Source organism: Notolepis coatsorum (genome assembly GCF_963971535.1).
Source record: "Notolepis coatsorum genome assembly, chromosome: 4".
NCBI lineage: Eukaryota > Metazoa > Chordata > Actinopteri > Aulopiformes > Paralepididae > Notolepis > Notolepis coatsorum.
The window spans coordinates 136,756,221-136,783,299 of NC_140168.1; the positions used below are offsets into that span (position 1 = coordinate 136,756,221).

General features: G+C 47.0%; 1 protein-coding gene across 1 annotated transcript in view; it reads left to right on the top strand.

The window, feature by feature from the left end:
- Window positions 1–6,623: 6,623 nt before the first annotated feature.
- LOC311227867 (caspase activity and apoptosis inhibitor 1-like) overlaps window positions 6,624–27,079 on the top strand; it is a 111,252-nt gene continuing 90,796 nt past the window's right edge. The window contains exons 1-2 of the mRNA XM_084313712.1: window positions 6,624–6,876; window positions 10,001–10,195. Of these exons, the coding sequence (XP_084169838.1) occupies window positions 6,766–6,876; window positions 10,001–10,195 (306 nt within the window). The 5' untranslated portion in view covers window positions 6,624–6,765. The remainder of the gene's footprint in view (window positions 6,877–10,000; window positions 10,196–27,079) is intronic.

Here is a 27,079-nt window from a genome sequence, read left to right on the forward strand (position 1 = left end):
ACTTGTTCTTGTTCGCGGACGACTCAGCCCTGCTGGTCTCTGACAAGAACACAGGTTGGAAAAAAAAACTCATCTCTGAACTCGGCAGAATCTGCACCTGGTTCGCTGATAACAAACTATCATTACACAGTAAAACAGAGTCCATTCTCTTCGGATCAAATAACAAACTCAGCAAGACCGACGACTTCTCAGTTACAGTGGTGACTGACAATATTGTCACAAGGAAAGATGAAATTACATACCTAGGTTCCATCCTAGAGGCAAATCTTTCCTGTGACAAAATGGCATCCAAGGTAATAAAAAAAGTCAACCAACAAACTAGATTCTTGTACCGGATTTCCTCTCTGGTAAACAAGAATACCCTGAAGACTCTGGCAGGAGCACTCATTTAAGGGTACTACGACTATGCTTGTACCTCATGGTACCAAAGCACATCAAAGGCGCTAAAAACAAGATTACAAACATCACAAAACAAATTGGTCAGACTTCTACTTGACCTTACCCCTAGAACCCACGTCACCCCTGCCCACTTTGACAACCTAGGATGGCTTAGAGTAGACGACAGAGTACTAGGGAATATTGCACTCCGGTTACATATTGGTGCACGCACCGGAAAGGGAAGTAGTTAGGCTACTGCTATGATGTAAATAGACACACGTTTCCCCCGGCTCATGACTTGTTTGATTATTGTCATTTCGCCTATTAAAGCAAGTGAAAAAATAGAATGTTGTTCTTATTTATAATCAAACAAATTAGCTCAGCCAAGTGAAGATCACCAGCAAGAAGGAGGACACATGTACACGAACAGATCACTGAGACGGCAGCAAATAATGCCACCTGTATATACACGAACAGATCACGGAGACGTCGGCAACTAACGCCACCCGGGAATCTGTATACAAACGGTGCCACCTGAAGGACAGAACTGGTAGATAAATCTACTTTGCTAATTTCGTGGAGCTACTGGGAATACAGTGCCAATGACATCTGTGCAAGTTGAATGCCCTGTCAAGGGTTGTGAATATGTAGCTGAACATGAGGAGGTAGCAGTGGTAGTGGCTATGCTAAACCTACATGCAACGGAACATGCTGCAGCCTCTGGGACGCCGAGGGCTAATACCAAAATGGAGAAGCTCAGGCGCCTCTCTATAGCGTCAGCCGGAACAGCAGAGACTTGGTCATACTTTATAACCCGCTGGGGCGAGTATAAGAGGGGCACCAAACTCGCCGGACCCGATGTTGTCACACAGCTTCTAGAGTGCTGCGAGGAGGATCTGAGGAAGGACCTCACTCGCTCGGCGGGCAGGAGCCTGGTGGACAGTGATGAGAGAGATGTCCTCGCGGCCATGAAGACGCTCGCCGTCCGCGCGGAGAATATCATGGTAGCCCGAGTGGCCCTGTCTAACATGCGACAGGGACACGAGGAGCCCATCCGGTCATTCCACGCCCGCTTGAAAGGGCAGGCGGACACATGCAAATACGAGATGAACTGTACAGGGTGCAATCAAGTCAACGACTTCACAGAGGAAATACGTGACGTGATCGCCCGCGGCATCGCGGACCAGGAAATACAGCTCGACCTGCTTGGTGAAAGGAACCAGAATATTCCGTTAAGGGACATGATAGAATACATCGAAGCAAAGGAGTCTGGAAAGCGCTCAGCGTCGCGCCTACTCGACCCCCAGAGCACGGATATGGTCAGTAGCTAATACCGTCGGGGGAAACAACAGGATCTCCGCACCAGAGGGGCTACCAGGCCTGAGACACCGAAGGCCAAGCCTGAAGGAACGTGCGTATACTGTGGCGGGATGGGCCACGGCAAAACGCCCCCGTGGCGCGCCAGGCGCGACGAGTGCCCCGGATATGACAAGACGTGCCAGAAATGTGGCCGCCAAAACCACCTTGAGAAGGTCTGCCTGGGTGGTCGGTCGGACAAGCCCCCGTCCGAGAGGACAAACGAGGTGTCCGACGAGCAGACGGCAGCCTTTGTCGAGCTATGCACGCTCACCGTGGCCAGCTACACACGCTCCCCCTCGCTCACCACCTATACGACGATAAGTGGATGAAGCGCACATCAAACCCGCAGCCCTACATTAACCTCTCCCTCACTGCCAAGCGTGAGGATTACAGAGCACTGGGCTTCGACCTCCCGAAACGCACCCGCACGGTAACCCTGCCCGCCATGGCCGACACAGGGTGCCAGAGCTGCCTGATTGGGATAAAGGTAGCACAACGAATGGGCCTGAGTACGGAAGACCTCATTCCCGTGTCCATGACCATGAAGGCGGCGAACAACGAAGGCATTCGGATACTCTGCGCCGCGGTGGTCAGATTCTCCGGTGACAGCAACGACGCTCGGAGGTTGGAGACGCGCCAAATCGCGTATGTGACGGACTCTTCCGATTGCATATTCCTCTCCCGCTCAGCCTGCGTGGATCTGGGTATGATCTCCGACAGTTTCCCAACGCTTGGGGAGGTGAATCTGGCGACCTCAGGACTATGCGACTGCCCGCAGCGTGCAGAGCTGCCAGCTAGGTCGACCGCGCTCCCCATGCCGGCGACCGAAGCTAACAGGGAGGCCCTACGCGAGCACCTACTCAAGGCATACGCTCAAAGCACATTCAATACATGCCCCCACCAGCCCCTGCCAAGAATGTCTGGCCCGCCGCTCCGTCTCATGCTCGACGAGAACGCGACGCCGGTCGCCCATCACACCCCCATCCCCGTAGCCATACACTGGCAGGATGAGGTGAAGGCGGCCCTCGACCAGGACGTTCGCCTTGGGGTGTTGGAAGAGGTACCTGTTGGTACACCGGTGACGTGGTGTCACCGCATGGTGATCTGTGCGAAGAAGAACGGCAAACCGCGACGCACAGTTGATTTCCAGGCGCTCAACAAGCATGTGTTCCGCGAAACCCACCACACGCAGTCCCCATTCCACCAGGCGAAACGTGTGCCGAGCGGGAAACGGAAAACCGTGTTCGACGCGTGGAACGGCTACCACAGCGTCCCACTGCACAGAGATGACCGCCACAAGACAACGTTCATCACTCCGTGGGGGCGCTACCGATACCTCTCGGCCCCGCAGGGGTACATGGCATCGGGGGATGGTTACTCACGACGGTACGACGAGGTGGTTGCGGACATTGGTAACAAAACCAAATGCGTGGATGACACACTGCTGTGGGCTGACACGATTGAGGAGAGTTACTTCCAGGCGATAGAATGGCTGGATGTGTGCGGCAAAAACGGAATCATCCTCAACCCGGAGAAGTTCGTCTTCGGCGCGTCCACGGTAGACTTTGCGGGCTTCACGATCACCATGGACAGTGTACGACCATGCGGCCGCTACCTGGAGGCGATCCACGACTTTCCACGTCCACGCAACATCACTGACGTCAGATCATGGTTTGGGCTTGTCAACCAAGTGGCCTACGCCTTCAGTATGGCCAAACGTATGCTGCCGTTCCGCAAACTACTGCAGAGCGGAGAGCGCTTCGAGTGGTCTCCAGAGTTGGAGGAGATATTCTGCTAGTCGAAGGACAAGATTGTCCAGGAGATCGAGCGCGGTGTCCGTATCTTCGACAAGGCCGACATGCCTTGCCACAGACTGGTCGAAGGAAGGCATCGGATTTTGGTTGTTTCAGAAGCACTGCCTGTGCACACCAGTTAGACCTTTCTGCTGCACCGACGGGTGGAAGATCACCCTAGTCGGCAGCAGGTTCACGCACGCAGCGGAGTCCAGATACGCGCCTGTGGAGGGCGAGGCCCTCGCGGTTGCAGATGCCCTAGACAAGGCGTGCTACTTCGTACTGGGCTGCGAGAACTTGATTGTGGCAGTCGATCACAAGCCGCTACTGAAACTCCTTGCGGACAGAGCACTTGACGACATACCCAACCCCCGCCTCAGGAACCTCAAGGAGAAGACCCTGCGGTATCGCTTCCGCATCGTCCATGTCCCGGGCATGAAGAACAAGGCTGCAGATGCCATGTCCCGCAGGCCGGTCGGCACCTCGCGGCCGTCACTCATGAACCTTCCAGACGACACCGACGTGCTGTCTCTCCTGCGCCGAGCTGAGCCGGAGGACGACAGCAACATTGAGGATGGTGACCTGATGTGGTGCGCCGCGGGGCTGGAGTCATTACGGTCTGTGACATAGGATGGTGTCAGGGATGCCACTAGCAGCGACGGCGATATGCGCGCGTTGGAGGAGATGGTGGCTGATGGCTTTCTTGAGTCAAGGGTCGGGATGCCGGAGGCGATTCGCGGCTTCCACCAGTACCGTGAGGACATCACATCCACTGACGGGGTGGTCCTGTTCAAGGACAGGGTGATCATACCGCCTTTACTACGAGGTGAGGTACTGAGCGCCCTCCATGCTGCACACCAGGGTGCCTGAACACTTAAGGTAACTAACTTGCGTTCAGCGTTTCTCTGATTGGCCAGGTCATTTCTGGTCATGTGACATGTACGCCCAATCGCGGGACGTGACACGGCCCGCGGCAGCGGCAGAGCGGCAAAGCGGCAGCGGCGCATAGGTTGCCGCGGCATTATGCATACGCAATCCCCCCTGTTTTAACATCGATGGTTAGCTCAACTTGTTCCTCAGCTTGCTGTCGAGCCTGCGGTCAGTTGGTGACAAGTTTGAATCACTTCAATTTTTTATTTATTTTTTTACGTTTAATTAATTAGCGCCTGTCTTTCTTTCGCCGGTTAAGTTTAGGAATTCTTTCGGAGTTGGTTAAGGTTAGGGTTAAGTTTAGGCATTCTTTCGGAGTTGATTAAGATTAGGGTTAAGTTTAGGCATTCTTTCGGAGTTGGTTAAGGTTAGAGTTTGTCGCAGAGCATGGCAATAGAATGCCTGTCTTTCTTTCGCCGGAGCAGCAGCCTATTTCCTGCCACCTGCACCGCCGTCTCCAAGCTCTCCTCATCGCTGGACACGGCCCGCCTCTGCCCCGCCGGTGACACCGTCTCGGGACCCGCTGCCGTGGCCCCGGTGGCTCTGTCTCCGCCGCCGGACTTTGTCGCGTCGCCGCCGCCGCTGGCATTGGGATTACGCCGGTCTGCCAGGGCGACCTGCGTGCCCGCCTGGCACAGTGACTTTTCTATGGACCGACTTTACGTGGGTGGTGCTCATGTTGTATGCTATACTTGTTGGTTCGCTACTGGAGCACTTGACTCTGCTGTTTACTGTTTGCTGTTGCAGTATTCTAGGATTGTTTTATTTTAGCCTTTATTGTAGTCATGTTAAAGACTCGGAAGGAGATAGGGAATATTGCACTCCGGTTACATATTGGTGCACGCACCGGAAAGGGAAGTAGTTAGGCTACTGCTATGATGTAAATAGACACACGTTTCCCCCGGCTCATGACTTGTTTGATTATTGTCATTTCGCCTATTAAAGCAAGTGAACAAATAGAATGTTGTTCTTATTTAAGTACAGCAACTTGCAATGGGCCTGGTCTACAAGATACACTATACGACTAAGGTACCCATGTACATGTCAAAATACTTCCCAAAGGTCAGTGAATACCACGACCACAACACCAGAGGAAGCTCAACAAATCATGTTAAACCCAGATTCGGCTCAAACAAGGGACTAAACACGTTTCGCAATTATGCCACATCAATGTGGAACGCCCTACCCAAAGCTGTAAAGGAATGTGAATCCCTACCCACATTCAAAACCGCTCTTAAAGAGCACCTACGGGAGGCTGCAATTCGAAACTGGCCACCGTAAATGTCCAAACCCCCCCACCCCCTCCTAATAGACAGTCTCCTCCCCACCACATGTATATATTCTCTCCCCACCGTATGTATATTTCTCTCCCACCCACCCACCCCCTCCTAATGTACAGTCTCCTCCCCACTGTATGTATATATTCTCTCCCCACCATATGTATATTTTCTCCCACCCACCCACCCCCTCCTAATGTACAGTCCCCTCCCCATCATATGTATATACTCTGTCAAGATCTATGGGTAACAGTACTGTATATTTGCATATCGTATATATGTCACAAATGTAACAGTACTAAATACCTGTATGTCATGTATGTCCCTATGCCATAAATGTGATGTATGTTGTTGTGTATGTCATAAATGTCACTATGAATTGAAAATGGGGGATCCTGATGTAAACAAAACAAACGTCTTTCTCTGGTCTGCATCCCCTTAACAATTGTGTGTATTGAGCCGTACTGTATTGTACCCATTCTGCAATCTGTTAAATAAAGTTTTCATTCATTCATTCATTCATTCCCACACACACACACACACACACACACACACACACACACACGCACACACACACACACACACACACACACACACACACACACACACACACACACACACACACACACACACACACACACACACACAATAAAATAATATAATAATATATAATAAAAAATATATAATAATAATATAATAAAATAATAAAAATAAAAATAATAAAATAAAGTTTTCATTCATTCACACACACACACGCACGCACGCACACACACTCACACACACACACGCGCACACACACGCACACGCACACACACGCGCATACAAACATCCAGGAAGTAGCGGCTAGTCGCGCGTCCTTGACGTCATCATTCCTCGACATAGCAACTGTTGTTAGCTGCATTATAATTCTATGGTTAGCTGTTAGGAGAAGAAGGAAAACACACAACACTTAGATATTATATATATATATATATGAGAGAGAGACATCGCTTGACAGAACTTAGATATATCTCGCTTGACAGACAAACATGCTGAAGAAGAAATCCTCCAGCAGCAGCAAAGAGAAGAAGAGAAAACACTCTCAGCCCGAGGAGCAGAATGTCAACAGGAAGCGTCGAGGCACCGAGTCCAGCGTGGAGGTGAAGCTGCTGCTGTTTGTTTTGATAACAACATGATAACATGTAGCAAACGTTATGATTGATTGATTGGTTGATTTTGGTGTCGTGTACGCAAATAAACAAACCCTCGTGGCTTTATGATGAGACACCAGCAATACTGTGTTCCTGTGTTATGATGAATTGAAAATGGGGGACCCTGATGTAAACAAGACGAAAGTCTTTCTGATTGATTGATTGAAAAGTTTATTAACAGATTGCAGAATGGGTACATACATACAATTGTTAAGGGGATGCAGACCAGAGAAAGACTTTCGTCTGGTTTACATCAGGGTCCCCCATTTTCAATTCATCATAACATATATGACATACATGACATACAGATAGACAGTACTGCTACATCTATGATCTCTGGTCTGCATCCCCTTAACAATTGTGTGTATTGAGCTGTACTGTATTGTACCCATTCTGCAATCTGTTAATACAGTTTTCAATCAATTCAATCAATCAATCAATTACATTTCAAGATGCAAGAGGTTTATTGAATCTAAATACAGATACAAACAAGTTCCCTAGCATAGTTATCTATCTATCTGACTCATGACTGTCCAACCACTGAGATTACGATCATGTCACAGAACAGATGTCATAATGACACATGTCCTCAGTTTCAGTGAACGTAGACAAAGCAGTCAAATGAGTCCTGCTCGTATTAGATTAGATTCAAATTCATTGTCATCATGCAGCACAAATACAGTACAATGAAAATAAGTTTGGCATCCAACCAGCTAATGTAACAGTAAAGTGCAATAGTAATGTACAGGTGGTTAAACTGGGTATAACATATATAAATGAGTACTACTGAGTGCTAATCAGATGTACTATGTACAGATTTGTAGTATTAATATGTGCAGTGATACAGGTATAAAGACACTATGGTAGTAGTAAGTCATACTGGCCAGCAGTGTAACTAGTAAGAGTAGGTAAGGTATATGTACAGATATAGTATCTAAAGGATTGTCTGCAGGTATGTACACTACAGACAGATGTATATATATATATTTGGTAGATATAGCATTATTGTACAATACATGCTATCATGCAGGGTTATAATCAGGTGTATAAGTAGGTATATAGGAGGATTATATGCAGGTATATTGAGACAGATATGGATATACATATGCGGTAAATTATGAATGTGTATATATACAATATATACAGCACTATTGTACATACTATCATACAGAGTTATATGGGTTATATGCAGGTGTATATAGAAGGATTGCATGCAGGTATACCTGGATATGTATATATGCTGTAAATATAAATATATCGATGTGTATACGGTATATACAGTACTATTGTACATGCTATCATACAGAGTTACGTTGAGAATAGGGATGCCCCGATCGATCGGCCACCGATCGTTATCGGCCGATAATCAGTATAAATATGCGATCGGTGATCGGTGATAATGCTTTATTTTCGCCGATCGTCAAAACCGATCGAAAAACATGATCCAATTCTTAGCAGAGATCTCACAGTCACTGCTGACTTCTCTCTCAGACACACAGCCTGCAGCGTACGGCGCCTCCTCCTCCCCAGCCCCTCCCGCATGCGTGAACACTTTAGGCAACCAACATGCGCTTCCGCGTTGCTCTGAATTGCTCTGATTGGCCGAACGCGCGCTCCTCAGAGGCAGGAATACTAAACTCCCCCTTAAGCTCCAGGAGAGAGGAGAGAGGCTGAAAACCCGCAGTTCTTGCCCGACTGATGGGAGCCGAATCCCGGATCCGATTTTTCTGATGAATACCCCCAACACATGGAGGTCCCGAACGCATGGAAGTATTGATTGTGCCGTAACGAATCATTAAAAAAATATACCGTTAACTGGAATATGTTGTGCCTTTACACATATGTTGGATTATGTAATTGGTTTGTCATGACAAACTAATAAAAAATCGCGATTTACCCGGTGGCTACAACAACACACAGTGACTACATTCATCATTGTTTACAATGAACGGAAATCGCGATTTTTTTTATTAGTTTGTCATGACAAACCAATTATATAATCCAACATATGTGTAATTAAAGGCACAACATATTCCAGTTAATGGTATATATTTTTTAATGATTCGTTACGGCGCAATCAATACTTCCATCTGTTCGGGACCTCCATGTTTTGGGGGTATTCATCAGAAAAATCGGATCCGGGATTCGGCTCCCATCAGTCGGGCAAGAACTGCAGGTTTTCAGCCTCTCTCCTCTCCTGGAGCTTAAGGGGGAGCCGCACTCGGCCAATCAGAGAAACGCGGAAGGCGCTCGGCCAATCAGAGAAACGCGGAAGTGCATGTTGGTTGCCTAAAGTGTTCACGCCTCCCGCACTCATGTAAACAAGAGCCTTGCAGTCTGCTAGTCATGCGACGTGAGCTAACGTTGGCTACCTACCGAGCTAACGTTACTGTTTAAACTAAATGACCCAGTGACTACATGAGGCATTGTCTTACGTTATCTAGCTGGTTAGCTACTGATAGCTGCTGATATCAACAAATGCTCCAGCAATAGTCGAGTGCATGATAAGTTACCTCCGTTGACTCGGTAGCTCACGTTAGCTCACGTTAGCTCACGTTAGCTCACGTTAGCTCTAAACTAAATAGTTCACTGAGGCGTTGTCTTAACGTTATCTAGCCGGCTAGCAGTAGCTACAGATAGCTCCTGATATCAATGTCTTATAACATTGATTCGATGCGTATTCGAGCTGAGGGCTTGCTGAATGTGATTTATACCAATACTAGGGTCCAGCTGCAGCGCCGGAGAATCCTGGCCGTAGCTGGAGGCTACTCGAGTACACACAGACAGTGGAGCTGTTTGCAGATAGCGAGCATTTTGACTTGTTGCGTGGTCGCGATGTCTCGCAGATAATACAAGTCTAATTATATAATATATATATTTTATAAAAAATAAATAAAAAATGTATATACAAAAATAAAAATTAAAAATTAATCAAAAACGATCGGTATCAGCCGATATGGCTCAAGACGATCGGTGATCGGTATCCGTGGCAAAAACGTGATCGGGGCATCCCTAGTTGAGAAGACCATCGACCGTGAGCAGCTGCATTCTTTTCTCCTCTGCTCTCCAATAGCTGGACTCCAAGGACGACCTGGCAGACGCAGAGCTCGACAAGATCGGCAGTGACATCGAGGAGGGAGGACTGGACCTCAGCGTGCCCTTCCTGCCTATCAGTGCCTACGTCTCGGACAGGCGGGAGATCCTTCAGCAGTGTTTCAATGTGCTGGGAGAGAAGAAGCTCCAGAAGATGCTGCCAGATGAACTCAAGGTGATATGTGTCACTATTAGGGATGTTCGATATTGGCTTTTTTACCGATATACCGATATTGTCCAACTCTTAATTTCCGATACCGATATGATGAATGATGATGAATAGTTTTATTTTCGGTCTTTGTTTACAGATAAATCAAAAACACACATGTGTGGACTTTCAAAAGGAAAAGAAAAAAAAATCACAAATGTACATATTCAAAGTAAGCTCACACACAAAATCCAAACTCAATGAACGAAAAAAGGAATAGGCTGAAGCACATGCTTATTTTTGCCTATCCTTTACAATTCTTAAAAACTAAATATACTTAATATAAGAAAGACAAATTTAAAATATGCTGCAAGATATAATTTTATTTAATTTTTCTTTAAAGGTGACATGTACTATAAATGTCATTTTTCAGTCTCTAGCATTGTATTATAGTAATAGGAGTTCGTATCAATGTGTTTTAGTGTCTAAATACCATATTGGCGGATTGCTCTGATTCAGCTCAGGCCTAACAAAATTAATAGTTGGTTTCAGGTTGGTTGTCAGTTTGGCCATGGGTAGGTAGGTTTTTTTTTTTTTTTTTATTTATTCTTTCCCACGGCGACTATGGATAGGGAATTTATTTATTTAATTAAAATGTTCACAACAACATGGATGCATGTACTCTGCCAGCATGTTTAATATCCATAATACTAAATGCTTGACTAAGATTTCTATGAAACTTTATTCTTAAATGTCTTTTTTTTTTAATAATTTTTTTTAAAAACTCATAAAATATATTGGGTCGCACCTAAATCGGCAGGGTCGGTCGGCAACTTGAAACCAACTATTAATTTTGTTAGGCCTCAGCCCCTTTCCTCCTCCAGTAAATCAGGCCATTTTGATTTGAACGGCTGAGTCACGTCATTCGGACGCTGGGTAGCAGACAGTGATGTGATTGGCTCTGTGGTTGTAACTAGGGATGCCCCGATCACGTTTTTTGCCACCGATACCGATTACCGATCGTCGTGAGCCATATCGGCCGATACCGATCCGATACCGATCGTTTTTGATTAAAAAGAAATTAAAAATTATTTTATATAAAATTTTTTTTTTTAATTTTTTTTAATAAAATATATATATTATATAATTAGACTTGTAGTTGTATTATCTGCGAGACATCGCCACCACGCAACAAGTCAAAATGCTCGCTATCTGCAAACAGCTCCACTGTCTGTGTGTACTCTAGTAGCCCTAGCTCCAAAAAGGATTCTCCGGCGCTGCAGCGGGACCCTATTGGTAACGTTATGCTTTGGTCATTTCACATTCAGCAAGCCCTCAGCTCGAATACGCATTCAATCAATGTTATAAGACATTGATATCAGGAGCTATCTGTAGCTACTGCTAGCCGGCTAGATGACGTTAAGACAACTATTTAGTTCAATCGGACATTTCGTTTTGAACCGTGAACTAACGTCAGCTAACGCAAGCTAACGCAAGCTAACGGAGATATCAACATGGGCTACTGGACTTCCTGGGGCATTTGTTGATATCCGGAGCTATCAGTAGCTAGCCGGCTAAATACCGTTAGACAATGCCTACTAAAAGTGAATAGTTGACTGGGTAATTTTGTTTAAACAGTAACGATAGCTAGGTAGCTAACGTTAGCTCAGGTCGAATGCACTATCTAGACTCAGCAGAGGAGGTCCGCCTCCGTGTTTACAAACTCTACACGGGTACGGGCGGGGCTAGGGAGGAGGAGCAGTTTGCAGGTCCTGTGCGTCTGAGACAAGCGAGTGAGATATCCACTTGATCAGTTTCCGCGATCGGCGAATATGACTAATTATCGGAATTCCCCGATCGCATATTTAGACTGATTATCGGCCGATAACGATCGGGGGCCGATCGATCGGGGCATCCCTAGTTGTAACTAATGCCCGCCCACATTCTACCTAGACTGACTGTACACAGCGAGTGGAAACCACTTCCTCATACTCTGCATGGGGAGAGAGAGAGAGAGAGAGATAGAGAGCACTTGGGGGGGGGGGGGGGGGGGGGACCTGAGATTGAAAGAAAGAAAAAAAAAACCATAAGCTGCCGCCACGGACTCATCACCGAGAGGGAGAGAAAGGAAGAGAGAGGGAGGGAGGGAGGGAGAGAGGGGGCCTTGTCAATAACGGCCTGTCTTTTTCTCTCTCTCTCTCTCTCTCTCTCTCTCTCTCTCTCTCTCTCTCTCTCTCTCTCTCTCTCTCTCTCTCTCTCTCTCTCTCTCTCCCCCACCCCCTCCCTCTCTCTCTGGGCCCTTTCTCACTCACTGCTCTGTGTCGAATCAGACCCGGCTCGCATCAGAAAAGGGTGTGTCTGTCTGAGTGAGAACGCTGTCCCCCGTCCCCGCCCCCCCGCTGATTCGTCCCCGGGGGCGCTGAACCGGGGCCGGTGAAATAGGTGGTCTCAGGTGCGCACTAGTGGGGGCGGTTAGGCCTGGCAATTTTGTTTGCCATTGCTATGTCTATACATTGTTCGAATGCATTTATTTCTATTAGACCAGTGGTGCCCAACCAGTCTGCCGTGGTCGACCAGTAGATCAATGACATGCAATATAATTGCCACAAGCGATGGGATAATGTTAGCTTCTGAACAGGCTAGCTAACTAGCGTTAGCCGTTAGCCATTGCTGTATACTATACTTTCTTGTTCGAATGCATTTATTTCTATTAGACCAGTGGTGCCCAACCAGTCGGCCGTGGTAGACCAGTAGATCAATGACATTCAATATAATGCATATAATCGATGCAGCAATGTTACTAGTAAAGGCTAAGCTAACTAGCGTTTAGCCGTTAGCTTAGCGCTATTGTTAAAACGCTCAAAAGCGGACTCTACAACACCATCCATTCGTGATAAAATGGGGTGGGTTATATTGACAAGGCTTGACAACAGAGACATTCCTGTTTACATTTTCGAACGTGACATCATCGCCTACGGCAAGCGTAGAACCCGAAGCGAACCAAGACTGCAGTGTGTACACAAACTAGAGGGGGGGGGGGGGGGGGGGGGGGGGGTTCGCACTCTGACCCGGAATGAGGGCGGTACGCGACCGGTACGGACAGAATGAGTGAGTGAGAAAGGGCCCTCTCTCTCTCTCTCTCTCTCTCTCTCTCTCTCTGTCTCTCTCTCTCTCTCTCTCTCTCTCCCACCCCTCTCTCTCTCTCTCTCTCTCTCTCTCTCTCTCTCTCTCTCTCTCTCTCTCTCTCTCTCTCTCTCTATCTCTCTCTATCTCTCTCTGTCTACCAGTGCAGACTGTGTGGACTGACTGTCACTCAAAGTGCTTATGGGCGGAGCCAGGTCATAACAGCCTGAAATCTTGAGGCTGAAAAATGATGGTTTTGAGCAGGGCTGTACGTTAACTTTTTTTGCACATAGCACTGGTGCTACAGAGGTTGATCGTTTTGTAGCACAGGCCAAAATCTTGTAGCACAAGTATAAAATGTGTTATATTTGTAACAGTCACAAATGTGCCTATTGTATTTGTGTTATTTAGTTGCAGTGCCATGTTTGGCTGTCATTTTATGCTGACAAGTTGATGTCACACAGCCAGACACGCTACGTGTAAGGAATTATGGGATTTGGTGTTGGGTGTATGGACTCTACTAGGGGTGGGAATCACCAGTTTCATCACGATACGATACGATATAGATTCTTTGGACAACAATACGATATTTGCTGATATATGCCACGATATGATACGATGCAGGTGCCTGCAATCGATATGAGACGATATCATAACATAAGCCCATTTAACACAATCAGTAACATTTAGATCAACTCAAAAAAGGCAACGGAAATATCATTTGACATTTTTATTTTTGACCTCTTCCAGACTTTTAAAGGAAAAACAATCTATTGTTTTTAATACACATAGACCTCCTGTTCACTGTAAAGTGCCACGTTTTGATATATTGAGCTTTAAACTTTAAGTTAAATGTTTTGGAACTCGCAACACGCAACCGTTTTATGTTGCATGATCATGAATACATTTATTTTGTATTGTATTTTTTTATGTTTAAATATCAACATTATCTGTCCACCCTCAGTACATTTACTATCAATATAATATACTCGTCTGACTTCATGTGATCTTTCCAAACGCACACACACACACAGAGAAGGGAGAATGTCTGCCCCCTCCGAGTCCTCCTCACTCTGCCCGTCTGCTGTTCTCTCTATATAAATATGGCTATGAACAGCTTGTTGTTAGCTCATGCTAACATAACGTTTATTTCGGACTTTATGATGCGAGGATTGCAAAGCATGTTATATGCATTTGACCTGTTGCCGAATAAAACAGCAGGGATTTGTTTTGGGTCGCGACAACACTATCTGTAACTGAGGGGTACAATTCCCTGACTGTATTACTAGATATGATACTTACTACCACTACCTTTGTACTTAATATTCGGCCACCCAGTACTCGGCATAAATATATTATGATGAACACTGTCACGTAGATGAAACGGATCCAACACAAATGTACGAATTAGAAATAGGTCTTTATTTCTACACAGCGATGGTGTGTAGAGCAAGCACTTAATCAAATCAATCACATTTATGAATGGGAATTAGTATGCACTTTTATGGCAAGAGTATTCGTCGGTATATCAATAGAGAATGTCCAATCTCTGAAGGCGCAGGTGGTACATATACGACCTGGAATAGTTTAAGGAATAACAGCAATGATACTTTAATGATTATATACTGGATACACCAGGGGGGGTTAATCCGGTCGCTTGTAAGCCGACAGGAGTAGGAAGGGGGGGGGGGTAGAATCCGGCTGCCTCATCCGGCCAAGGGTATCCCAGGTGAACCCACTGTAGTGCCGTTCAATGCGCCGGCGATCCTTGGACCACAGATGAAAGCAGGTGGACTCTTTGTGGGCCGGCGTCCTCCGGTCCACGGAGGAGAGACGTGAAGCGACCTCGTCTTGCAGAGCGTCTCCTCACCTTGCGTCCTCTCCAGGGGGGGGGTTCCAACACACGGCAGTGTCGGGGGTCTTTATCCATGGAATAATCAACGTATACAAAGCATAATCCGTGCCTGGGAAGGCGGGCTGTCGTCGGTAGAATAATCCGGTATACAGGTCCACTCGCTCGTCGGCTCTGGGGCTCCTCGGGTGCAGCTTCACGTGGGGTCAACCACCCTGGATAAGCAGCCAGTTCTCTGCCCGAAACGATGGGGTACTGACTACGGTAGTATTCTCACCGTACGAAGCACTATATATTAACAGACTATTATTAGCTTAATAGACTACGTCCAACTCGACGATATAGTGCCAAATATGACTATTCAAATATTAATATACACGATGTCTCAATACCGATGGTAGGCGAACTTGGCCTTACTCCCACACGTGGCGTCGCGGGGAGGCTTTACGTCTGTGACTCTATTGGAGGGTAAGAAACTGGACTGAAAAGAAAAGTCCTACTTTAGTAGCGCAGTATATTTACGCACTATGAACAAATAGTCCCATTAGTGGTGCGGTAGCCAGATTCCTACGCGGAACTAGGACTTGTTCGTACATGTTGAGCGGTACGTTTGAACTGGGTCTGAGGGGTATGGCAGCCTGGCACCAAGGTCTCGACCAATAGTAGAATGGAGACTATTATGGGAAGTTCAGTAGGCTAGAATGGATATTCAATGCATATTGTACAAGGAATATACAAGGGATATCAGGGAATATTAGAGAATATACAAATACAATTAAATATATATATATAAATAAATATATATATTCGGTTTAATCTGGCCCTTCACAACAGCCACCCCCTGATTGGTCCCAGACCTAATCAGTTAAACAGAGACAGATTAATCGCGTTGTCTATTTACACATAAGGGTTTGCTGTAGGGGTCAGTCAACTTCACAAAGTCATAGGGTTATAGGGTCATGGTCATCATCGATTGTGTCTGGGAGTCGGGGCAGTTCTATGAGCCTCGCCACGGGACGGGTGTAAGTGCGACCCTGGACAAGCACTTCAGCTGCTCGGACCTTGCCGTCGGCACCGGTGATCACTTTGCTTACGCGGCCGGCCGGCCACATAGCTCTGGGCAGTGATTGATCAATAATCATGACGACTGTTCCTTCTGTCAAATTGTCTCTCTCCTTTACCCACTTCTGGCGGGTCTGTAGAGACGGTAGGTAGTGCAGTAGGAAACTGCTCCAAAACTTGTCGGCTAATACTTGGCTGTACCTCCACATTCGTCGGCCGTTCGCTTCTTCAGGCCGGTACATTGTCTGGGGTAATGCAGGATCTAGCCGCCCCATCGGGAGTGTGTTGGGGTCTGCGGAGATAACAGTGCTCAATCCACAGAACACAGGCTTCTTATTCTCAGCCTCCTCCTGACTGGCTTCCCTCGGGATAGGCGTGGGCCACTCTCCTTCCGGGAGCTTTAGGAATGCTGGGCCGTCACTGTAGACATTGCGACGGGTGAGGTCATCCAGGGGCATCCCCCGGGTGATGACGTCAGCTGGGTTCTGTTTTGTATCAACGTAGCGCCACTCTGTTTCTCCGGTTAACTCTTCGGTTAAGTCTTGAATCTCGGTGACTCTGACTCCCACGAAGACTTTGTACTTGCATGAGTCCGATTTGATCCAGGCGAGTACTGTCGTGGAATCTGACCACAGGATTGTTCTAGACACCGGTATGGTGAGCTCACGTTGGATGAGCGTGGCTAGGTGCGCTCCGGCTAGGGCTGCGCAGAGCTCTAGACGTGGGATAGATTGTTGCTTGCGTGGGGCTATTCTCGAGCGGGCGAGGACAAATGCTGTGTAGGTCTCTCCCCCCTTTCCTTGGGCCCGCAAGTAGGCTACTGATCCGTATGCGACCTCTGAGGCGTCACTGAAGACGTGTAAGTCCATTTTACATGTCTCTGGCCTCACCGTGGGTGGGCGCATATTAACGCCTGGGAGTGAGTGGAGCTCCATCTCCCACTCTCTCCAGGTGGATGCAAGGTGTGCGGGAATGGGGTCGTCCCAGCCCTGGTCCTTGTCCCACAATGCTCGTACAATCATTTTTGCCCTGGTGGTGTACGGTAGAATACATCCTAGCGGGTTATATTGTCGGGCGAGTGTTGTGTACACACTCCGTCTGGTGGTCGGCGCCGCCGCCGGCCTTCCCTGCTCCGTAGTCAGGGGCTTGTGTCTGTAGTGAAGCGAATCTGTTTTGAATCGCCACACCAATCCCAGGGTCATCTCCTGGGCTTCTCCCGGGATTGTAGCCATGGCGGTCTCGCTGCTGGCTGCCTTGTCCTCGGAGGAGAGGCTGCGCAGTACTTGCGGATCGCTGCTGGCCCACTGCCTGAGATCAAAGCCGCCTTTGATCAATGAGGCGCGGAGTTTAATCAGGAGAGCCTCGGCTTCTTCCTGGGTTGAAAGGCTTTGTAGACAGTTGTCTACGTAGAAGCTGTTCTTTACGCTGTGTCGGACCTCTTCGTCCGCTGCTGGGTCCTCTGCTACATGTTTCTGTAGTGCAAATGTAGCACAGCAGGGGCTGCACGTCGTTCCGAAGGGGAGGACTTCCCATTGGTAGATGGCTGGGTGCTCATCTCCTGGCTTCTCTCTCCATAGGAACCGTAACAGGGGCTTGTCCTCCTCTACTAATCTCACCTGCAGGAACATTCCTTTAATGTCCCCGCTGATGGCCACCTTTTCCTGGCGGAAGCGGAGTAGAACGCCGAGTAGGGAGGGGCCGAGTGTGGGACCGGGCAGTAACTCTTTATTCAGATTTTGGGATCCGATCTGGTAGCTGCAGTTAAATACTATGCGGTCTTTACCGTTGTGATGGACCTTGTGGTGAGGCACGTACCACGATTCAGTGGTCTGGTCAGCCTCTTTAATGTCCATCTTTGTGACGTGTCCCGCTGTGATGAGCTTCTCAATCTCAGCGCGGTATACACTCTCTTGGGCGGGGTTCTTGGCTAAGCGCCGCTCCGTGTTCAGCAGGTACCGTTCTGTGGCGTCTGTCTTGGCGTGGAAAGTAGGCATTCCTTCTCGCCGCAGGAGTGGCGTGGCGTATCTCAACACGCCGTTGACCGGGACTCTCTTGGTCCCTGTCTCGAGGAGGTGAATGGCGTAAATGTCATCTTTAGAGCGAATGTCTTTCTTTCCGTTCTTAAAGGGCATTTGTTCCAAGGTCCATAGCCGCTCTACGTGTTGCAGGAGTGCGGTTTCTCCCTCTGTGACTCGGGAGTGGAGACATCTAGTGGCTGTACTTCGGTTGAGAGATTTGGCGAGCGGGCCTTGGAGAGTCCATCCCAAACGGGTCTCGACTGCTGCAGGACAGCCTCGGGGTCCGGTATGAACCCGGTCTATCGGGACAATGAGGTCTGCATGGTCGGAGCCTATCAACAAGGTCGGCATAGCATTGTCTATGAGCGGGATCGGTAACTTGCGCAGATGTACATATTTCTCCATCAGCTTGGCGACGGGGTATGTGTACCGCGACAGTCCTATTTCTTGGCTGGTGAAAGCGTCTGTAATCTGGTACCGTCGCTCAGGCTGGCCGCTTGCTGCGATATAGAATGAGACATTCTCGCCCTTTATCGTCTTCAAATCTCGTCTTATTGTCCGAATTGTCATTTGGGTTTCGCTTCCCCGCAGCCCTAGCTGGGCCGCAGCGGAGGCGAGCAGAAGGGTCTTCTCTGACCCGTCATCGAGGACGGCGTAAGTGTCCAGGACTTTATTCTGGTAGCTTAGTGTCACACGCACTACTTTTAGGAGTACTCGGGCTCCACTGCTGCTGGCGGGATCGATGTACATGACGCTCGCTTTGCTGCTGGATGGTGCGGGTGAAGGGCGCCGTCTGTTACTGTCGTGAAGTATGTCCAGATGGGCTCCATCGCACTTGGTGCACCTTTTCTTTAAGCGGCATTCGGCTGCCATGTGTGAGCGCGCACAGCGAAAACAGCGCTTGTTGGACTTTATCCATTGACTTGCTTCCTCCGCGTTCAGCTTGGGGAAGGAGTCACATTGCGCTAGCCAGTGTTCTTTCTCACAGTAGGGGCACACTATCTTCCACTTCTCCGTTCTGGAGGGGGTACTGTGGCTCCTGCTGCTCGGTACTGACTCCGATTGGTGCATCACAGTCACCGATCTTCTTCCATCATTTAGTCGTCTGGTTCCTTCTCTGGAGCCAGGGGTGCTCCGTCCGAATGTATCTAGCCGTAGGCTGCTGACTTCTCTTGCCAGGAAGTCTGCTAGATCGAGGAGGTTCGGTTCGGGGCCATTCGGGTCTCGTTGGTCTCTCTGCCGCCTAAAACGCTCCTGTCGAGCGGGCGGCAGCTTCTCCAAGATCCTTTCCACATTTGAGTTGGCGTAAAGTTCATGCCTCCCCTTCTCTCTCTGCGCTCCCAACATCCCTACCAGGGACTGCACTCTGATGGACAGGTCGTCCAGTGCTCGATTGTCTATTGCTGGGGGTAAGCGGTCGATGTGTCGGATCTCCTGGATCACGTAATCCCATATGCGCCCATACCTCTGGTCCAATGCTACCAGCGCTGCTGTGTATGGGGTGGTGGAAGTCGCGTAGGCGAGCGCTATATTATGTGCGCGGGGTACCTTTAAGTGCTTCAGTAGGATGGCGTATTTATGGCGTTCATCCAATACATCCACCAACATGGTCTCCAGACACATGCGGAGTTCTGTATACTGGGCCCGGTTCTCTTGGGTGAAGTCGGGTACCATAGGCGTGCCAATGTATGACGCTGACTGTGGATACATCGGCGAGCGTTGGGGGAGAGGCCTCCTAGGCGAGTCTCCTCCCGCTCCTTGGTATGGGCTGGTACCGGCAGTGTACCATGGCCCGCTTGTCCAGGTGCTGTTCCTCTGTGCGGGTCGTGCGTCGTGCTCACCCGTGTATAGAGTCGGGGGTCTGTAGCGCAGCTCCGCGGGAGTATAGCCTGGGCTGTACCGGACCTCCTGGTCCGGTAGAGTACTGTGCTGTTGTCGGGCGTGGTTCTCCTCCTCTTCCTCTTCGTCTTCAGTTAGGTCATCCAGTGCTTGTAGTCTCTGGTTTAGCCTCTCCACAGGATATGCTGCTCCTTCCCGGTTGCTAGGTCTCGCTTGGACCGGTGGGGGGAGGTGGTCTGTGGGGGGTATAGACCTCGTCTGTTGGTCAAGTTCAGGGTTGTTTACTCGGCTAGGGGATGCCGCCCTGGAGGTGTGTCTAGACGAGTTCCTGGAGCCTCTGGCGGAGGGAGAGGGTGTTGTCCATCTGATCAGCTGTTCTATTAGTTGCGCTTGCTGTCTGTCGCGCTCTGCGTCCCGTAGAGCACCAGCAGCTGCTCGCTGGCTGTCTGCTCGGTCTCGGGCCACATTCTCTTCTCTCTGAATGCGTCTTATTTCTAGACGTATATGCTCTTCTTCGCTCCGCTGCTGGATCTGCAGTCGGTCGCGTTCAGCAGCGGCGTTCAGGCTGATGAGGAAGGCCTGCTGTAGGGTCCTCTCTGCCTCGCTGGGGGAAGGCGGTTGTATAGGGGAGCCTTCCCTCGGGGTACTCCTTGCGGAGCCTTGGAGCTCTATCTCCACGGTGCTCTCCCCGTCTTCTTCCGTGCCGAGTTCTCTCTCGGTAGCGTTGTATTCCTCCCGGGACTCATCGGGGACTACTTCTTCAGTACTGGCGGGGTGTGAAGTCATGTCTGGTTCCCACTGGTCCCCACCGTGAACTTGGTTAGTTACATTAGAACCCGTAGGGGCCTCTATGGTCGGGGTAGTCTGGGCGTTGGGGTTAGACATACTTTTACTTTCTAGTTTTACCGCGTTTACTGTTAGTAGAAGACTAGGTTGTTGACTGACAGCGTAAGCCTCTAAGTACTGAGGGAGCCGTCGTTCGCGCTGCGGGCGTTGGTTAGGAGGATCGTTTCGTGGAGTGTTCATCATAGGCCATTTCAATATTAATAACACTATATTAATATTACACTGATTACCCTCCGGCTCGAAGGACCAATTGTAACTGAGGGGTACAATTCCCTGACTGTATTACTAGATATGATACTTACTACCACTACCTTTGTACTTAATATTCGGCCACCCAGTACTCGGCATAAATATATTATGATGAACACTGTCACGTAGATGAAACGGATCCAACACAAATGTACGAATTAGAAATAGGTCTTTATTTCTACACAGCGATGGTGTGTAGAGCAAGCACTTAATCAAATCAATCACATTTATGAATGGGAATTAGTATGCACTTTTATGGCAAGAGTATTCGTCGGTATATCAATAGAGAATGTCCAATCTCTGAAGGCGCAGGTGGTACATATACGACCTGGAATAGTTTAAGGAATAACAGCAATGATACTTTAATGATTATATACTGGATACACCAGGGGGGGTTAATCCGGTCGCTTGTAAGCCGACAGGAGTAGGAAGGGGGGGGGGGGGTAGAATCCGGCTGCCTCATCCGGCCAAGGGTATCCCAGGTGAACCCACTGTAGTGCCGTTCAATGCGCCGGCGATCCTTGGACCACAGATGAAAGCAGGTGGACTCTTTGTGGGCCGGCATCCTCCGCTCCACGGAGGAGAGACGTGAAGCGACCTCGTCTTGCAGAGCGTCTCCTCACCTTGCGTCCTCTCCAGGGGGGGGGTTCCAACACACGGCAGTGTCGGGGGTCTTTATCCATGGAATAATCAACGTATACAAAGCATAATCCGTGCCTGGGAAGGCGGGCTGTCGTCGGTAGAATAATCCGGTATACAGGTCCACTCGCTCGTCGGCTCTGGGGCTCCTCGGGTGCAGCTTCACGTGGGGTCAACCACCCTGGATAAGCAGCCAGTTCTCTGCCCGAAACGATGGGGTACTGACTACGGTAGTATTCTCACCGTACGAAGCACTATATATTAACAGACTATTATTAGCTTAATAGACTACGTCCAACTCGACGATATAGTGCCAAATATGACTATTCAAATATTAATATACACGATGTCTCAATACCGATGGTAGGCGAACTTGGCCTTACTCCCACACGTGGCGTCGCGGGGAGGCTTTACGTCTGTGACTCTATTGGAGGGTAAGAAACTGGACTGAAAAGAAAAGTCCTACTTTAGTAGCGCAGTATATATACGCACTATGAACAAATAGTCCCATTAGTGGTGCGGTAGCCAGATTCCTACGCGGAACTAGGACTTGTTCGTACATGTTGAGCGGTACGTTTGAACTGGGTCTGAGGGGTATGGCAGCCTGGCACCAAGGTCTCGACCAATAGTAGAATGGAGACTATTATGGGAAGTTCAGTAGGCTAGAATGGATATTCAATGCATATTGTACAAGGAATATACAAGGGATATCAGGGAATATTAGAGAATATACAAATACAATTAAATATATATATATAAATAAATATATATATTCGGTTTAATCTGGCCCTTCACAACACTATCCACTAGCACTGTTTCAATGTCCGCGTTCCAAACGCTGCTGAGACGAGTCCTGCAGTCACCTGCTGTGTTGTGAGCTGAGCCGAGCGGATATGAGTCACTGCTCGCAACTCGCGGGGATATTGTTCGCTAGGGATTATGGGATTTGGTGTTTGATATATGGAGTTTTACGCAGAAGGGACATTGTATTTAATCGCACAAGACTACAAGTACCAAGTGGATAGCGGGCCATCGCGGGCCATCGCACCAGTGCTATTGAAGTCAATCCTTTCATCGCACAGACTGACGTCAGTGTCGCACGTGCGACATATATATCGCACTGTACTGCCCTGGTTTTGAGTACTTGATTAGAAATATAAAACAATGCATTTCTTTTGAAAAAAAACTTACAAATGTCTTCAATAGACTAACAGGAATTGTGTAAAGTTGCCCAAATAGTGCTAGGAATAGCAGTATATAGCCCCTTTAAGAGAAAAAAGAAAAGAGAAAATAAATGTTGATGTTTTACTCAAAACTGTACTCCTGAATTATTTTATCCTTCAGGGCCTTTTTAAATCTCCCCTGAGAGGTACACAACTTCAACCCGTCACTAAGACTATTCCACAATTTAACTCCCAAAATTGAAACACATCTAGCTTTTACATTAGTTCTTACCTTTTTATATGTTATATATGAACCGATACCAATATATGCGGGATTTCCCCCCCAAAAAAACTGAATAATTTCAGGTAATTAACATTACATATCTCTTGTCGTGGAATTAACACAACATTATGCATACTTTTGACAATAAATAAAATAAGAATTTGTTCTTACTTGCTTGCCTGGGTAAATAAAGGTTAAATAGATATGAAAAAAAAGAAATTTGAATACCGATAATTTCCGATATTACATTTTAATGCCAATATCGGCCGATAATATCGGTAGGCCAATAATATCGGACATCCCTAGTTACTATATGTTACTATGCTGCTATGATATGTTACTATCATATAATGTTACTATGCTACTATGATATGTTACTATGCTACTATGATATGTTACTATGCTACAATCTGTTACTATGCTACTATGGTATGTTACTATGCTACTATGGTATGTTACTATATGTTACTATGATATGTTACTATGCTACTACGATATGTTACTATGCTACTATGGTATGTTACTATGCTACTATGGTATGTTACTATGTTACTATATGTTACTATGCTACAATGATATGTTACTATGCTACTATGGTATGTTACTATTAGGGATGCCCCGATCGATCGGCCAGCGATCGGTATCGGCCGATATTCAGTATAAATATGAGATCGGTGAATTCCGATAATGCTTTATTTTCGCCGATCGTGAAAACCGATCGAAAAACATGATCCAATTCTTAGCGGAGATCTCACTCGCTGACTTCTCTCTCAGACACACAGAGCTGCAGCGCACTGCCGCTCCTCCTCTTCCCCTGCCCCTCCCAAGTGTCAACAAGCTCCGGCAATAGTCTGCTCTAGTGCATGCAACCTATGTGAGCTAACGTTAGCTACCTAGCTATCGTTACTGTTTAAACAAAATTACCCAGTAAACTATTCACTTTTAGTTTAATACATGAGGCATTGTCTAACGGTATCTAGCCGGCTAGCTACTGCTCCAGCAATAGTCTAGTAGTGCATGATACCTCCGTTAGCTCACGTTAGCTCACTGTTCAAAACTAAATGTCCCATTAAACTAAATAGTTCACTGAGGCGTTGTCTTAATTAACGTTATCTAGCCGGCTATCAGCTACAGATAGCTCCTGATATCAATGTCTTATAACATTTATTCGATGCGTATTCGAGCCCCGGCTTGCATCGCAGTCACGAAAGGGGCTAGCTGAGGGAGTAGGGTAGATCTGTAGAGCCGCAGCCGCAGATATACCCTGCTGAGGGCATGCTGAATGTGATTTGACCAAAGCAGAGTATACACACAGACAGTGGAGATAGCAAGCATTTTGACTTGTTGCGTGGTGGCGATGTCTCGCAGATAATACAACTACAAGTATAATTATATAATATATAAAAAAAAAAATTAAAAGTGTATATATATATATATATATTTTTTTTATAAAACCAAAAACGATCGGTATCGGCCGATATGGCTCAAGACGATCGGTGATCGGTATCGGTGGCAAAAAACGTGATCGGGGCATCCCTAGTTACTATGCTACTATGGTATGTTACTATTAGAGCTGCCGCGGTATTGATGTTTTCCTTACTGCACAAATTTGCGAAATATTTCCTACCGCCGCGTAGGGCTGGGCGATATGGCCTAAATATGATATCACGATATTTTCTGACCTTTCGGCGATACACGATACACATCACGATGTTTTTCTTTTTTACCCCAAACAATTCATTATGAGGCTTACCAAGACAGTATTTGATTTTGCAAGCTAACATTAAAGACAAAATAAAATACCCATGCATTTAGCATTTTTATATTATATATTAGATTTAGATTATTAGATTATATATTGCATATATTTAGCAATGAGATATTATATGATTTAGATATGAAATATGATTAATTGAAAATGGGGGACCCTGATGTAAACAAGACTAAAGTCTTTCTCTGGTCTGCATCCCCTTAACAATTGTATGTATTGAGCTGTACTGTACCCATTCTGCAATATGTTAATAAAGTTTTAAATCAATCAATCAATCAATCAATCAATCAATAGCATTTTAATGAAACTACTGTATATATGTATGTCTCTAAATGTTTTGATGAATTGAAAATGGAGGACCCTTATGTAAAAAAGTCGAAAGTCTTTTTCTGGTCTTCATCCTCCTGTACTGTATTGTACCCATTCTGCAACCCTTTAACAAAGTCTTCACTCATTCATTCTGACGGAAACATATAATTTTGATTGACAGTCGAGTCTGCCAATTACGTCACAGCGCTTGCACCCGCCCTGCTGTTCTTAGCACCAATCGGCAAGCTCCTAGCTTTTTACTTCCTGAATGTCCTGTGGCTGAACAACGTCAACAAGGCTACTAACGTTAGCTCCCCGCGGCCGTCGAGTAGGAGACCAGTGCTAAACAGGATGACTAAATGAGGCATAATGATTTTACGAATGTTATAATAAAAGCCTTTCCATACATCTGTCTGATTGAAAACTTTATTAACAGACCGCGGAATGGGCATATCTCAGCACGGGCTGAGATATGAACGAGTAACGTGTGGACAGATTGACGCGACACAATCCTCTTGGGCAAAACATCACGATATCCACGATACGTTGAAAAAGTGTATCGTTAATGAACTGTACCCGATATTTATATAATATCGTCATATCGCCCAGCCCTACCGCCGCGGTTATTACCGCACAAAAAAAGAAAAAAAAAAGAAGTTTGAATGCATTTTTTTTATTTTTTAGTAGTCTACTCTTTATAGCATATAGCCTGCCTCTAGTCTAAATGTCTATCTTTAGAGGATGACTTTGCAGCATGAATATTGTTTGGGATTCGGCAAGCACGCATTCGTTATTGAAAGTGAAACACGGATTTGAAGTCTCCCCTCTTGTTGTGCGCCGTTCACTCGGTGTCGCGGGCAGGGGTGGTAGCGCCCGGCGGTTACCCCCCGACCCTTTCTTCTTATTATTATTATTATTATTATTATTATAAAGTTACTACTTATGATTAACAAAGGCATTCGTTTTGTGGCATTAACGTTATATAGTTACACGTTCAATAACATCAGCGTATTTACCGGACCATAGCAAGGCAAGCATTACTCAATTCATATCTCAGTTCCTTTCTTTGCTCAGAGCGTGCCGAGTTGTGCCCATTCTGCGGTCTGTTAATAAAGTTTACAATCAGACAAGTGTATAGAACGAAGGGATTTTATTATAACATTCGTTGCAGTAAAATCATTATGCTTCGTTTAGTACTCCTGAGGAGCGATGGTAATCCACTCCGGCGGGGAGCTAACGTATTATCCGTGTTGTGAGCTCTGATCAATGGCTGACATTCAGGACGTAAAAAACGAATACGCGCTTGCCGATTGGTGGTAACACACTGCAGGACGCTCCAACGTGTGACGCGTCTCTCTTCTGACCAATCAGTGGTCTGCAGTGTTTCACGTGACTTTTCTGGTACCCAATAAGGTCGCTTGGAACCTCGACAGAGGAGTAGGGTATATCTGCAGAGCCGCAAGCCCAACGAGAGCAGGATACTTTATTATTATTATAAAAAACAGCTGTGATGCGGTATTCAGCCTAACTCTGCGGTGGGCGTGATGTAACAGCGATACCGCGGTAATGCGGTAATCGCGGCAGCTCTAGTTACTATGTTACTATATGTTACTATGCTACAATGATATGTTTCTATGCTACTATGGTATGTTACTATGCTACTATGATATGTTACTATGCTACTATGGTATGTTACTATGGTATGTTACTATGCTACTATGGTATGTTATGCTACTATGATATGTTACTATGCTACT